This window comes from Pyxicephalus adspersus, chromosome 4, assembly GCF_032062135.1.
Source record: "Pyxicephalus adspersus chromosome 4, UCB_Pads_2.0, whole genome shotgun sequence".
NCBI classification, from domain to species: Eukaryota; Metazoa; Chordata; class Amphibia; order Anura; family Pyxicephalidae; genus Pyxicephalus; species Pyxicephalus adspersus.
The window spans coordinates 103,893,956-103,910,479 of NC_092861.1; the positions used below are offsets into that span (position 1 = coordinate 103,893,956).

At 37.1% G+C, this 16,524-nt stretch overlaps 1 protein-coding gene across 1 annotated transcript; it reads left to right on the forward strand.

Annotated features, from left to right (window-relative positions):
* The first annotated feature begins 4,408 nt into the window (after positions 1-4,408).
* Positions 4,409-16,188, forward strand: LOC140329105 (mitochondrial pyruvate carrier 1-like). Its single transcript, XM_072409202.1, has 3 exons — positions 4,409-4,566; positions 9,890-10,022; positions 15,610-16,188. Exons 1-3 carry the CDS (start codon positions 4,440-4,442, stop codon positions 15,644-15,646), a joined length of 297 nt encoding a protein of 98 aa, XP_072265303.1. The 5' UTR covers positions 4,409-4,439; the 3' UTR covers positions 15,647-16,188.
* The last annotated feature ends 336 nt before the right edge of the window (positions 16,189-16,524 follow it).

Here is a 16,524-nt window from a genome sequence, read left to right on the forward strand (position 1 = left end):
CTACAGCTTCCCACCCGGCTGAAAAAAGTTTCTGGGGAGAACACTGCACGAACATCATATGGGGCCTTATACAATGGTGTTAGGCCTATTTATCACATACCAGGGATCATTGATCAGTTTAAGTACATCAAAAAAAGTTGAAGAGGTCATGTTGCCTAAGAAATGGGTGCTTCAACAAAACGAGGACCCCAAACACACCAGTAAATGAGCAACGTCTTGCTTCCAGACAAACAAGATTGATGTTTTTTAGAGCAGCAAGCTCAACACTTGGACCTTAATCCAATAACAGCAGTTCTCAAAATCCATGCTGGTTCAATGGTTGAAAGGAAAGCAAAATCTTGAAAGTTTTTTTCAGTTTATACAGAAAATGTTTGTAAAGAAGACTGCAGACATATTTTTTGAACAGTCTAAGGCTAGGTCTACATGGACGTTTTTAAAAACACGTTACATTCCTACTGCGTTTATATGCATTTTATGCACTTTTATTAGCAATTTAAAACTTGCGTTTACGTTTCAAGTGCTTAAAAACGCAGATAACGCCCTATTAAAATCAATAGTAGCATTTTGGAGCACTTTCCAGCGTTAAGCTCGCATTTTAATTTTTTAAACGTTGCAATCAACGTTTTAGATAACGCTCATAAACTTGCTTCAAGGAAACATCCTGGTGTAGATTTGCCAATTGGAATACATGGGAATTTAAAGCTTTTAAACGCTGGGAAAAGCCTGTGTAGACAAAGCTTAATATTCCCTTTTCTCCACTCTCTGTAAGGAAGTAACACAAATTTTGATACATTTTACATTTTTTGATTTGGCATAGCAGTGCAGTGTTCGCAATGTATTTGAATATAATGAAAGTGTAAGTTACCCAAGGGATTCTCTTTTTTTTTTTTTTTTTTTTTTTCATCCCACAATACTCCCAACTAATTTATGGTAAACCTAGAGGACAAATTCTTGAACAGTGTACAAAAGGCCATATATGCATATATTATAACACTACTTGGATGACATTTGCATCATATGGACATAAGGAAAACAAAATAACCAATAAAAATGCAGGAAAGCGCGGCATAGACTTTTTCCAGCATTTTAGGGTTCCCCCCTTATGTCCATATGATGCAAATGTCATCCAAGTAGTGTGATGGTGTATGCATAATATGGCCTTTTGTACACTGTTCAAGAATTTGTCCTCTAGGTTTTCCATAAATTAGTTGGAGTATTGTAATGTCATCTTTTTCCGCATAACAGCAGTGCCCATACGTAGACAATATTGAAAAGTTATATGTTGGAATTCAATGAAATGTTTAATGTACTCCGCACTATATTTGTGGTTTGGTAAGGATGATATATGGCTATACTATGATACTACATCTATAGCCATTAAAACAGTGTTTGGTGATAATGAATATTGTAAATCTTGTTTAGAAAATCTGTATCTTTGTAGGAAACTTGTGTTTTGTTTTTGTTTTTTTTGCAGATTGTTGTTTTTATGTGCATTTACTATCTAAAGCTAATCATTACTTAAATCTAAAATCAAATGTTTAGTCATCATTGTTTATTTTTAGGAATTTTAGTAGATTTGTTATTAATTTTTTTTTTTTTTATTTTACATGCAATTTTTTTGTGGACCTCTACAAATAGCACGGTAAGAACATTTCAGAATGTTTTTTTAGTTTCTCCAATTTTTTTTGTAATTATTTTACTTTTATTTTTTTGATGCAGTGTTCTCTCTAGGCAGGTTTTGCCAGGTGGGTTTCCCAGTAAATTTTACTTATTTCCCAGCTAGCTGGCATGTTGCCAGCCATTCTGCAGTTGAACTGCAGCTTCTTTAAAAACCAGCGTCTGCAGATTTCAGTGTATGAATGTGAGAGCATTAGAAAGTTGAAAGAAAATAGAGTAAAACTTTGTGTCATAGATGTCCAGTAGCCTCCAGTAATTTTGTCAAACAACTTGGAGCCCTGAATTTTTTGCGTTTTGCCCCGCTCACCTCCTGGCTGATATACATTTCTGGAGATAACACTGTTGAAAGTTCCTAATTTTGAAGTTTGGGAGACTGTAAATATTTTATTCACAAGTAAATTTATTGCATCCGTAATAAACAAGAATTTTTAATTTATTTTAAGATTCTGCATTCATTCCTTTTCTTAAATGTATAGACTATATGTCTTGTGTATAATAGTGTTCTTTATAAGATCTGCATGTTAGACAGTGCTTAGAGGGGAAGGTACTAGGTGACTTTTTCAAAAGGCATATGTGTCCAAGAGCTGCAAATCGGTTATAGGAAACCTAAGTAAATTTTTTAGGCAGAATTTCTAAAAAATAGGCTAATGCATTTTTTTAATGGGCTAGACGATAGGATGCTATAGATATATACTAAATCCAAATTGTATTCTATTTTTGTCACTTTTTCATAAAAAAAATGATTTCTGGACAGGTCTAGGTACATAATAAAGCATTAAAAATAGACTAACAAAGAGGACGTAGCCTGAACATGGCGGCGTGAAAATGCCTCTGTCTATTATGTAGCCCTATGAGGGCTCATAAAACATTTTTCTACGATTTCTTGTAATGTCTTTTGTTCTGGGGAGAACTTCTGGACCACTTGCAGAATTTGTAAAGACAGGACTGCAACTCCAAGACTTGGAATGTATGTGGTAATTCCTTTGACCTAGGTTAGATAATTGAGTTTCTCCATAATGTTTTAGGACTGTCTAAGGATTAGTTACTTTTTTTCTCCCTGTTTGTTCTTGGTTGTCTTTTCTTGTTATTGCAGCTTTTACTTGGTTTGCACTTTGTCATCCCTCTTATCTTCTTCCTCAAAATAATGTTCTTAAAAAAGTGCGTAAAAAAAATTAGATATTTTATTACAGTATCCTAAAACTGTTTCCAAAATACACTAACTTCCTCATCCACCTTGTTAAGGTTAACTAATTTACCCTAAAAATAAAGGGATGCTGGTCATACATTAGCCAATATTACAGTTTAGCCAATCACAAAGATCAGTGTCTTTTATCTCACTCCTGGGGTGAATATATTATCACTACTTTTGTGAACTGTTCTAAAAATAGCTATACATTTACATAAGTGCTTTCTAGCTGGGTTATTTTTGTTTTTTTTTCTTCTGAATAAACAGGTCCGGAGGTTGCCGGATTTTTGAATGTCAGCCAGTTCTATTTAAATAAATCTCATAACTTTTACTATTTCAGTGATTATCAAGAAACTTGATGAGGTGGATCACCTTACGTGTTCTGTCTTGCAAGATCATGGGAAAATAGTCGCTAGCCAACATTTTTTGAGCAGGACCTCCTTTTCTGTGCTCAGAAGGCCATCTCTTATGAAACTTCAATGCTTTATCATTTCTTGAGGTCTTTTAAGAAGATTAGGGAAACCAGCCCTCCAGTACTGAAAATAAGTAAATGTGCTTGCGTTGTGTTGCCAGGGGATTTTTCACCATATCTCTTTCCCAGGCTTCCATATTGTAGAGTGGGAAAGTCGCCAAACCTTATAACAAGGTTTAGTATAATTCTAAGTAGTCAAAATATCATATGATGATTCTTAAGCATCGTACAGTAGTTCCTTCTTGTGAAAGTCCTATTGGGAATTGGGAATATTGGGACTTTTAGATCACTTAAGGAACAATTCCATTACTTCCCCTAGGTGCCCAGTGGCAGGGGAAATAATATTTTAGAACCAATTTCTAGATTTTATCAAACGATTTTCATTTCCCCATATTTTATTTACTAAGTTTTTCCCCAGGATCTCACAGAAAGAATAGTGATGCTATGAATGCTTAGACTCTTCAGCAGAAGCAGGTGACAAACAAGTGAGAAACCCACGCCCACACCTTCTTTCCCTAGGTAAAATTGTACTAGATAGTGAGAAAAAAGATGAATGCCTATAGTTATGACCTCAGCCAACAAAGTCTGTTTTCCCTCAAGCCAGTTATCAAATATTTGAGTATTTAAATACTACCTTTTTTTGTGATGCAGTCATTAAATTCACTTGGACTCCTTTCTATTCATCTAGCACTCGGTTTATACTACATGTATAGACCATTTGATTGAATTTATGTTGGATACTGTAGAGAAATTAGGACAGTGTGTGACAATGTTAAGTTTTCTTATTACGTAAATGTGTTCTTTATATGATTCCTTGGCAATATCCACAATTAAGCTTGAAGTGTTTCTAGTGGATGATCCATGGGATCCCTATTACCATAAAAAAATTTCTGTGTGGAAATACAATTTTAAACCTTAAATTTCTAATTAATTGCCAGTTTAATTCTAATTAATTTCAGTGCAGTGTATATTGTTTTTTTTACAGTTGTGTAAATTCTTAAATGACTTATGCAGGTGTTTCATACTAGTCTTTGCAAATTGATGTCATTTTTTTTCCGCTTTAGTAATGTTGGATACAACTCTAGTGTTAAGGTTGTAATAGTAATGCATAAATGTATATGTAACTCCTTACAGCACTTCTGGGGACCAGTAGCTAACTGGGGACTCCCAATTGCTGCTATTAATGATATGAAGAAGTCACCAGAGATCATCAGTGGGCGTATGACATTTGGTAAGCCTTTCTTTTATTTATTTTTTTAAGATTGGTTTACAAAATATTTGTTTCTTTAGTTTCAGGTGCTGCTTGGACTTAAGTATATCAGACAGTTGTTTCAACCTTACCAAATCCTATCTAAATTAAACCAAAGGAAGAGGGTTTTGTTTTGTTTTGTTGAATACATTGGTTTCCAAAAAAAAAACACTTTGCTCTCTTTCTATTGTTTGATTTATATACTTACCTAGGGGGTTGGCAGTAGACCTTTAACTTTAGGGTTTATTTTTGAGGGAGGGAGGAGCTCACTTCAAATATTCTCTTTAAATATAACACTATTTTACGCATTCCATGTAAAATTGAGAAGAATAGGAACAGTGTATAGGTGTCTTTAAGACCCTCTGCTGCCTATTAGTTAAAGCGGAAGCAAACCCAAAACTAGCCCAAAACTATAAAATCACACTTACCTTTAATCCCGCAAATCAGTCTGTCCATCGGGAGATTTCTTCTTCTTCCTACGTCACCTGATGTCGCACTGTGCAGGCGCGAGATCGGGTGACGTAGATTGAGAAAAAAACTTTTTACCCTGTTGATGAAAATTCTGGGTTAAGGTACACTTTAAGTATTTAAAATTGTGAACTGTGGTTGTATTGTTGGCTGGCATTCACAGTATTGTGTTCAAGAGCATATAGATTCATGTGAAGTTTAGGTCCACAGATATTCTGGGGTCACCCTATATAAAATCATATGAAACTGTGTAGTTTGACTTTGACAGTATTTTTCTGATCCAGAAAAACAAGGGAGAAAGGCAGTGCTCAACCCAGAAATTTTTTTAAGCTGGTGGGAAGAAACTTTTGGCAGGTGGCATACCCTGTATTGTGAACCAATTGTTCACTATTGTTATGCAAGCGGGTGTGGACCCACTGTGCCACTGACCGGGTACACTCCAGAGGGGCGTGACTAAGCAGCTACCAGGTCTTCACTAGAGCCTCTGAGGGTGAGGATAGGTTTGGGCTGCGGGGTAGCTGCCAGGTGCCACTCCAGAGCAATCCCCAGGCCAGTGGCAGCTGACCACAGGAGTCAGGACCAGGCGGTAACAAGCAAAGTCCAAGAATGTATTCCAAGGTCAGGGACAGGCAGCAAACAGGCAAAGTCCAGAAACAAGCAGCAGCGGCACCGGCACGGCTTGCAGTGCTAACAACTATGCACCCAAAAACAGCCGGGTGGTTACTGAAATGTGCTGGGTGGTGCACCCGGGCTAAACGAGGCTGGGGAGAACACTGGAAAGGGTTGCTCTATAACTAGCAAAATGTTTCTGTATTCAGGTAAAAAATGGTAATGTGAAAAACCAGTCTGGAAAAAATTAAACATTTTCACATAACAAGGAAGGGGTATAACATGGTTTAAGATGTCGGGTGGGGTAGTGCTTTAAGTTACAGTGACACTAGATTTCTGACCGAATTGATAGGCATTATTTTTTAGTTGTAGAACATCCAAACTGAGCACATGTGTTTTTAACTAAAAAGCATAATTCAGTATACAGTGCTCATGGTAACTTGGAATTAGTTGGGAAAAAAATCATTTTAATAATTTTTTATTGCATTTACGTCCCCAAGAGATCTATATATTGTGATTGCCATTCTCCCTAGAAGTGAATGAATGCCCAAGCAAATCCCTGATTCCAGACCTTGCAAAGCTCAGATTTTGCAAATAACTCAAGAGCTAAATGTCAAAATATGCAGGGTTCTTCCTAGAATTTTTTTTTCAGCTGGGTGGCCAAAAAGTGGGAACCATAACAACCCTAAGACAAGATATATTTAATACTGTATGATCTTTTTCAGTTGCCAAAAAAATGGCTTCATAGATCAACCATAGGTAAGATGGTAATTGATCCCCACACTCACTGTGTTTTGTTATAATAACTTCATTAGGCATATAGGGCAGAGCTAGGGAATAATAACAGGTAGTAACTGCTAAGCTTTAAAAAAGGCCTTATATTTTTTCAAGCAGCAGGGGTTCCTGGAGTGAAGAAGCAGTAAATGTAACCTTACTGCCAATGTGAATTCAGCCTAACTTTTGATATGGCTCCCTAGGGCTATATCTAAATAAAGCAGAACTTTTGTGAAGGAAAAAGTGTTTTTTTCTTTTACAGTGAGTCCCAAGCTGGCATTTTATATAATGTTAAAAATTTGGTGGAGCTTTACAGGTGTCATGCATGTGAGCACATGATGGCAGATGAGTGTCCCATTGCTGCCCATAATCTATAAATAAAAAAAAAATATATACCGTATTTTTCGGACCATAAGACGGACCATTAGTCGTGCCCCTTGAATGAGTTGAGCACCATTTTCCTCCTAAAGTGGGGGGAAATCAGGGTGCGTCTTATAGTCCGAATGCAGAGGTACAGGGGCATTTTTTTTTCTTACCTGTGTCCCCGCCGGTCCCCGGCTGCGCCGATCTCTGCCTCTGTCTGTGTTCCAGCGTGCGGCACTTGTGGAGGAGGAACACAGACACTGGCTGCTGTCTGCCTCTGTCTGTGTTCCTCCTCTGTGTTCCCCTGAGATCCAGCGTGCGGCACTTGTGCCCGCCCACGAAGGCGGCGCCGATTGATTTGATGGATGCCGATCGGCGCCGCCTTCGCCTATTTTACTACACTGGTACAATTTGGTTCAGAATATTTTTTTCTTGTTTTCCCTTCTCTGAAAACCTGGTGCGTCTTATGGTCCGAAAAATACGGTAATAAAAAAAAAGTGTGTGTGATTGCAGGAGCACAGTGAGATAGCTGTGTGTGTACAGGCTGATTGACATATATTCTGCAGCCTAACAGCTCTGTGTTTAAACCGTCATATTTCCTAAACCATTGGTCCCAAATATTTCAAATTTAAGAATTTTAAGATACCAGGGTCACAAACCCTGTCTGCTTCTCTTTGTTTTGTCTTTTTCTCTGGAGTAGGTAGGTTTAGGAAACAAAAAATGTAGGTGCAAGGTACCTATAAAAACCTGCTACCCTGCATAACATAACTGTCCACTTTCTCAGAACTACTTTGAACCTCAATTTCTCTGAAATGGTGAGGTCCAAGTAAACAAAAATTTAGGTTCAATTAGGGGGAAAATGTGGCTAACATCCCTTACTTACATCCTTACATCCCTTAACCTAAAGTTTTCTTACCATAGCATTATTGACAACATAAAAATCTCTACCCATCAAAATGCATTGCTCTGGTACACGACTGTACCCTTCCAATAATTGAACCAATTTTTTGTTCTGATGGTCATAGTTTCTTATGTTCAAATCATGCCAAAGTGATGAAATGGTAAGGAGAGTAAGCCACAGGTGTCCCATACTTGTACCTACATTTTTGCTTTCATACACCCTGTTGTTCCAAACAAACTGGGGTTCAAGATGAAGTGGACAACTATGAGTAACAGGGCAGTGCATTTTGATGGGTGGAGTTTTATGTTCTAATTATATCATAGAAATGAAAATTTAGGGGGAGTTAGCCAAAAGTGTCCCTCACTTGCATCTACATTTTCAGTTTTGGTTACTAGTAGCTGGTCATTTTTCAAGTTATTACAACCAACAGTTTAGGAGATATGAAGGTTTGAACACAGTGAGTAATTGGGCTGCAGAATATGACCAGCAGCCTGTAAACACACACACACACCAGATAATGTCATTGTAGACGCCGACCTGGGTGGCTCAAACTCGTGGGCAGCAGTGTCCTGATCTCATCCTAGCTAAGCACTGATAACTGCTTCCCGCCCACCTCTCATCAGCAGCTCTTATCTTCTGTGCTGGGTGCTTTCCCCCAGATCATAGGCGCTGGGAAGAACTATGCTTCGATTAGCATGTTATATGTTCATGGTAGTACTAAAACAAACAATTATGACTTGTGTGCAAGGGGCTGGATCAAATGTGAGGCAATCTGTGCAACAGCTAACGCTTGTTTGAAATTAGTTCATGCAGTAAGATTTTGTTTCTAAGCACACTAGCAATTTTACAACAGAATGGCTAAAAAGAATGTATGCAATATTTATAAAACATTGAATCTAACATTCCCTTGTAGGAATCATTTACTGTGATTGAAACAAATAGACCTGGAAGATTCCCATAAGGGAATGTTTGAGGGAATGTCAGATTCCCTATTTTATAAATCGAGCCTAAGGTGTGATGCAGCAGCCCAGTTCAGACCCCAACAAAGTTCTGTGGCGGGACCATTAAGAGAGCTCTGCTCTAACGAATGCTTGCAAGCCTCAACTTCAGCCTGAACTGAAGAAATGTTGTCGAGACTGTTCCAAAATTTCTCAACAATAGTTTGAGAGACTGATTAAAATTCTTCAGAAAATGATTACTTCAAGTTGTTGCTGCTAAACTGGTTCTACAAGCTTTGAATCATGGGGTGTACATTGTTTTTTTACTCTTGGCATCTCCATTTTGGCTTTGTTTTTGTTAAATACTGTGCTTAGCTTACCTGAGCTTAGTTTTAAATAAATTTTTGATATAGATGAGTGCTGGATAATAAATATTAAATTTTGAAATATATAAAAACTTTAAATCCCTTTACCCCACCAGATCAAATATTGGTATCAGAAGAGGTAGATTGAATGTAGATAGATTGCATTGCTGTGTTCTGCTCCATAGTATCCTATATATATTTAATACACATAATACATGTGTATTGTATAGATATTGCATTCTATGTCATCTTAAACTGATGGGATACAGCAATGTTAAAACCACTGTCTGAAATTTGGAATAATGGTTTTAAAGAGACGCTAAAGTTGTGGAGAATTAAGTGGTTACATTTCATATCATAGCATTGCACTCTATCCAGGCCTATTTTCATTTTGCATTTAGACTTGCAGGATTACCTAAATCTTGCAATATATTGCAATTTCACCACCACAACAAATTTTAACTATTGTGAAAATTGATTCTTTATGAATATATGTTATGAAATATTTGGTAAAACTTGGGAAAGGTCTTGCCATATTGCCGTAAGGTATTGGGACAAACAGTTAAAGTCCTTACAAATAGCACAAACTTTTGATGACAATTCTATGCTCAGTAGCTTGTGATTTTTCCCAAATATATTTCTCTCTACTAAACAAAAAAAAACATACCCATAAAGTCTTAGTTGATCATTTAAATTCAGTGACTAAACTTTCAAGTTGCTATGATTTTTAATGGCCCTGTGTTAGGATGGTTTTTCCAGTTTGCCTTGTTAATTAAATTGCAGAATATTTCATATTTAGCGAATATAAACAATAAAATTTATTGTAATTATTTATTTATTTAAATATTTATTATTTGGTAATGACATGCATATTGTTTGACTTTCAGCTCTCACCTGCTATTCATTGTTGTTCATGAGGTTTGCTTACAAGGTGCAGCCCAGAAATTGGCTTCTGTTTGCATGTCACTTTACAAATGAAGGTGCTCAACTCATTCAAGGGGCACGACTAATCAAATACAAGTAAGTTTATTATTCATTAATAATATTATCATTGTTTTTATTAATCTGTATTTATCTGGTGCCAACTTATTATGCAGCGCTGCACTTTAAGTAGGGGGATGCAATTAACAAACTGATACAATGACACAGGAATATTCACAGGAAAAATATTCACTGCTGACTCCAAGGCAGACTTCTGTGGATACTGAGTTCCTTCAAACAAATTCAGGAAATTTTCTTCAAACTATATTTATTAGTGTAATCCCTTGTAGTAGTAAAATATTGTGATCAATGTGGTGTAACAATTAGGCTTAGTTCACACTAGCAACAAAAAATTTACCCCTCCTGAGTTGACTACTTGGCAACTGCTAGGCACCTGGGGTTGTTAACAGGTGATAAGTGCTGAGCTATGTCAGGCATAGCAGTTTTTCAAGCAGCAGTGCTTTCTGGAGAGAGGAAATTGAGTAAAACTCAGCAAATGCAACCTTACTGCCAGAATTCAGCCTGACTTCAGATGTGGCTTCTTAGCGCTAAATCTAGATAACTCAAAACTTTTGTGAAAAAAATTTCACTTGACCTGTCCACGAACTGAGCCCAGAGAGCCCCACAGTTGCTCAGCTTCCCTTTCCCATGCTAACCATTCCACCAAGTACTGATCTCATTGGGCATGCAAAAAATTGAGCACTTTTTTTTACATTATGTGAAAACCCCTGATAGTACATTCCTGATATCGGGCATGCTCAAAAGGAGAAGCCCAGAGCCACCTGGGATATGTGACACAAATATCCCAGGAGGCTGCAGATTTACCATACAGTAACCAGGCCAGCAAAGACAGAAGGGGAAGGGCCCCCCCCCCAAAAAAAACAAATAATAAAACACATTTTTTTTATTATATAAAAGGGGAAAGTCACAGTTTATATAATAAAATGTGGTGATGCTTTAAAAGCACCGTGCATGTGATAGCAGTTGGGGGCAGTACAGCCAGTGCCCCCCCATCACTGCCCATATTTTATGGCCAAAAAAAATTTTCTAATTTCTTTAGAACAGGTAAACAAAATTACAGGTGCAAGTGGGAGACACCTGTTACACATAACTGTACCTGTTTTGATGGGCGGAGTTTTTTGTATGTTATAATAATGCCATAGTGATGAAATTTTATGGGGTGTTATTCACAGACGTTCCCCGCACATTTTCAGTTTCCTACACCTCCCCATTCCAGAGAAATTGGGGTTCAAGTGTTAGAAGTGTGCAATATTGTGTAACAAAGCAGTGCATTTGCCATAATAATGAAATTTTATTGGGGGGGTGGGGGTAGCCGAAGGTGACCCTCCACTGCACCACCTTCTTTGTTTTGGACAGGTATACATTTGTGACCAGTAGGTCAACTTAGTGGCCCCATCCAAATGCTCCTTTCTATGTAAGTGGCCCTGGAGGGGTCAGCAATTTGCCAATTAGGAACTCCTAGGCGCATTTGCTTTTGAAACAGCACTCCCAATTTTGTATTTTTAGGATTTACAATTTGGAATCTCCTATCTTGAATCCTTGAAAAGCTGGGGTGCTACAAATGTGGTTACTACTATGAGTGTTCCCTGTGCACCCTGAAAATTTCAAGTCATTATGACATACAGAGTTTAGAAGATCTGAAGGTTTATACACAGAGCTGTAAGGTTGCAGGATATCATGGATTTACACACAACTAACAGACTGCTCCAAAGATGTCATTACAAACGCCCACAGGACAGACACATTTTTACACAATGTTTTTTTTTTTTCAAAAGAAGATTAGGCACATCTATAGAATGGGGGAGGGACAGCTTGTGTCCCGATCTCATCCTAGTTTGCTGTGCTCTTCTCCCTCCGCCTGGCTCTTATCAGCAATCGGCTCTTAGAAACTGAGAATGGAGCAGCTTAATTAGATAGTAGAGAAGCAGCGGTAAGTATGAGGGTGGCAGGTGCCTGTACTACAATCATTTCCAAAGAACATTAAAGACTTGGTGAAAAAACTTTCAAAATTATCTTCCAGAGATAAACCCTAGAATGGTGTCGGTTTACCACATCCTTCTGCTGCTTGCTGTGTAAATGAAGGGCGCTGATTCTCTCTGTCTCCTTCACTACTACGGTCTACTTTATTGCCTCTGTGTCTTTTGGGCCAGAACCGGCAACAAATAAGGGAATTTGGATCCCAGCAATTAATAACCACATTGTGGGCTTGAATTTTCCTTTCACTTCTGATTGCCATTGATAGTGACCTACAATGATGGGGGCAGTACATTCTGTTTAAATTTTTTTTACATTTAATATAAATTCTCTACATTGATAGGTTCCACATTTTGAAGATAAACAGTCACCCACTGGTGGTCCACGAGAAAATTTTGGTGTCCCCCATACAAATCCCAGGCTCAGATCTGCAATAGGAGAGTGGACGGGGTTATGTCATGATGATGTCACTACGGGCGAAGTTTCTTCCCCTTTGATTGACACCCGGCTCCCTGTGCATGGTTATTTTAGTGGTCAGCGGGACTGAAAAAGTTGGCGACCACTGGTCTAAACTACTTTTTATAGTAGTTCTGCCCTCCCAACCATTTAAACTATTCCAACTGGAATTTATCCAGTTTATTTGGCACATGGATGTTCCTTGGCTTAGTTGACATGTTCTCATTATTCTCAAATCAAAAGGGGGCTTTCCTGGACCCTATTATTACTAAATGAGATCTGACTTGGTGAGATTGTCTGGTGTAGACAAATCATAGGGTCTATCTGGAACATATCTCCCCCAGTCACTCTGTTCAATGACTTATGGTCTCTCAGCACGTACTTGGCCTCTCTTAAACATCATATCGCTCTAGGTTCTACAGGTAATCTTGCCCTTGAATATGTCAGAGATTGGTTCCAGTCTATTTCCTGTGTCTCACTTCTAGGCCACCCCTGGATGGCACAGAACTTCTATCGATCAAAACACTCCATTAAGATACAGCCTTCCATATTTGGGTTTCTGGCAGATGCTACAGTTATGAATATTTCTCTGTGCACTCCCAGACTTTGAGAAGAACTTTGTAGCCAAAAGGATAAAAGTGCCTCAAAATAGACCAGTACCCATACAAACTCCTACTTTGCTGGATGAAGTGGGAAAGGCGATAATAAAATTCAGTTTTAACCCTTAACAGTTTGAGAACCTGATTTTCTGTATGATTTTTTTTTTCCCCTGTTGAATAATTTTAGATGTAATACACAAACCTAAACATCTTTATTAGTCACAAAGAGTTCCTAGAATTCATTGCTCATTCTCTCATTTCCTTCCTCACTCATTTTGTTCCCTTTGCCTGCTCTCTCCCCCTCCCTGTTGTCTATTCAAAATACATTTCAGAGAGATAATGCATTTTATCATTCAAGGCCGTATTCCTGTATGACCATTGCTTTATTATCTGCAGTTGTTTTAGCTGTATACTTTACATATTTACCCAGATACTTGATGATTTCTTATATTTTACTGACTAGGTTATTCTTTATATTTTACTTATTTCACTGACTAGTTTATTCTAAGTGATGTTTCTCATGTGTTGCTTATGCTATATTCTATTCTTTTGTGGTGCTGTTTTTTTGTGGATGTAATGACACAAAACAACAAATTGTACAGTTGTAAAAATGTTGATATGTATACCATTATATGTATACTGCCTATTAACTGGAACTCAAGCAACCTGCATCCCTTTTCTTTCCCTGCCATTACAAATTTTGCTGCTGCAAAAGTCTCAGGTAGCCAGCAAGTGACACTGTTGTAATGTGATTCATATAGCAAAAACACATACTGTACATTGTATACTGTTTTTTTTACAGGATCTACCTAGTAACTTATAATAGCCATCCTCTGTAACTGCACCTATACTTTATTATGAAACATTGGAGCAGATTATTAATCTTCACCTATCCTTCATTAACATAATGTTCTCCCATACTGTTCTATTAATGGTATTATAATATGTTATCAGTAAAAAATATAATTATTTATATTTATTTATTTTAATATAAAATTCTGCCCCATGTGTCTTGATTATAATAACATCCCTCCATACTTTGTTGTGATGAATTTGTTATAAATCATTTTATAAAGGTTTTGAATGTATGGAAATCAATAATGAATAAACATAGTCTAGGTCATAATGCAGAAACAGTATGTGGAAAAAATAAAGTACACCCTTACCTCTTCCACAGAAATGAATAGGGTAACTAGGAGTCAGGTGCTGCTAATCAAACACACTTTATTAATTGATCATGAGCTAATGTGACCACCTCTTAAAATAGCAGAGGTTTGATCATTTGGCTTTGATTTGGCAATGACATCTCATCAGTCGACGAGTAATGAGGCCATTGTCAAACAATTTCAAGTCCATCATCCTGCAGTAAAAAAGAAAATTTACAATTGGCAAATGTACAGAGAGTAGCCAATCTTCCAGGATTGGATTTCCCAGCAAACACACCCCAATGTGGGACTGTACAATACTTGAGAAATTTGGGAAAAGGCTATATATGTCCAGATTCTACGGGCCTCAGTTAGCATCTTAAATAAAGTTCCTGACAGTACATGGCACCACAGCTTAGGTGTGCAGAGTTAAACATGTTTTGGTGACAACCAACGGTGTTGTATGTCAGTCAAACTCCAGACTTGGCTGAAATGCTGTTGTGGGATCTTAACAAATGCCTGCAAACCTCATTGTTGAAAAAGTGGGCCAAAATTCCTTAAAAATGTAAACATTGATATAAGAAGACTAAGCCAGACATAAAACCTTTACTGCTATGTCGATTTACACGCCACTGAATTACTTTTATGTTTTTATGAATTTTAGTTTTTCACATACGAGATCTCCATGTTGACAGTCTAATCATATATTTTGACAATCTATGTGTTTTTACATCTAAGGTTTGATGTAAAAGATTTAAGACCAGATAATTATTTTTTTTTGATGGTGTCTTTAGAATAATAATCTATTGTGTGGAAAAACAAAATACACCCTCTTTCAGTTTTAAACAAAAAAAAACATGTAAATATTTTTACAAGGTTTAGGTTTCTGTGGTTTGTTGCATCTCTTCGGTGGGTTGGGGGAGGGTTGAGGGGGGGGGGGGGCGTTAGGCAAATATCTTCCTAGTAGGGGGACAGAAATGCATGTATTTTTCCCCCTCAGTTTATCCATTTACAAAACAATGTAATAACAGACCTGTTCTTGTAATAGAAGTGCAGTGTGTTCTGTTTGATCTGACAACACAGCGCCTCTCTACACTAAAACCCCAAGCAATATTTTCAGCTCTGCTCGGTTCTCTTCCAATAGATTACAGAACATCTCCCTGTCTCCTCAACTCCATAATGTATAGGAAGGTGTTCTATAGCCCACCTACAGAACTGGGCAAGACTGAAAACTGTTGGGAATTTCAATGCTCTTGGATGTCAGCTCACTGAAGAAAATTGGTTCACCATATTTTTTCTTTTTGTTTTTTGTACTTGCATTGCTTGAAATAAAACCTTAGGAAATGTGCAGTTACTACAGAGACATAGTAATAATATATATCTAAAAAAACAAACATGTTACTTACAATATAATGTCATTTTCTCTTGTAGAATGTCTAAAAAAACAGCTACTGAAGGAACAGAATAAAGAGATGTCTCTCTACTGAAATACATGCCTCCAGTAAAACGAAATCTTACCTTGCCAACACAATCCATTTGTACTCTGCATTTTTTCATACATAACATAAAATGTAGTGGTAATGTTATTAGTGTACTGCATATGTATTTAAAAGACTTCCATTACCGACTTGTCTTGAAGGTGTGTCCTTGTTTGATACGTTGCACTTCTGTAACTAGAATATCTGGCTTCCTGACATGCATACTTTTTCTTTCCAGTCAGTAAAGATTACGAAGTTGCAAAGATTAGAGCCCCAAAGCACACACTTTTACAAACTAGTTGGCAATTGCACATCTCGTATCCCTGTTTGATTGATTTTCTTTAAAAATGCTACATTTAAACATAAATCCGTGCCTTTCTCTGGTCTACTTGAATATCACGCAGGATGAACAACTGGTCAAGGTGTGTTGAGTCTGAGAGAAATGTCAACATATTGATTACCATAAAATAGTTCAAGAGATTCATGTTGTATGAATTTTTATGAAAACTGTAATAAAATACTTTTAATTCAAGTTTCTGTTGTGTTAACTGTAATTTTGTTTTTATAGCTTGGGAGGTTTATTATACATATCCACATTTTATCATGTTTATATAAACAAAACAAAAAAAGATCTTTTAACCACCTGGCCGTTAAGCCCGACCATGTTCGGGGTAAAAAATTTTGCAAAAAGTGTTAAACCCGAACTTTTCTCACCAGGTGGTTAAAATGTAAACAAACGTTATATTGCAATCCGATTGTCATACATTGTATGACAATCGGATTACAACTGAAAGCAAATACTTACCCTGTCCCTGCAGCTCCTCCAGCTTCTGTAAGTTACAGGTCTACAATTTAAAAAAAAAAATTT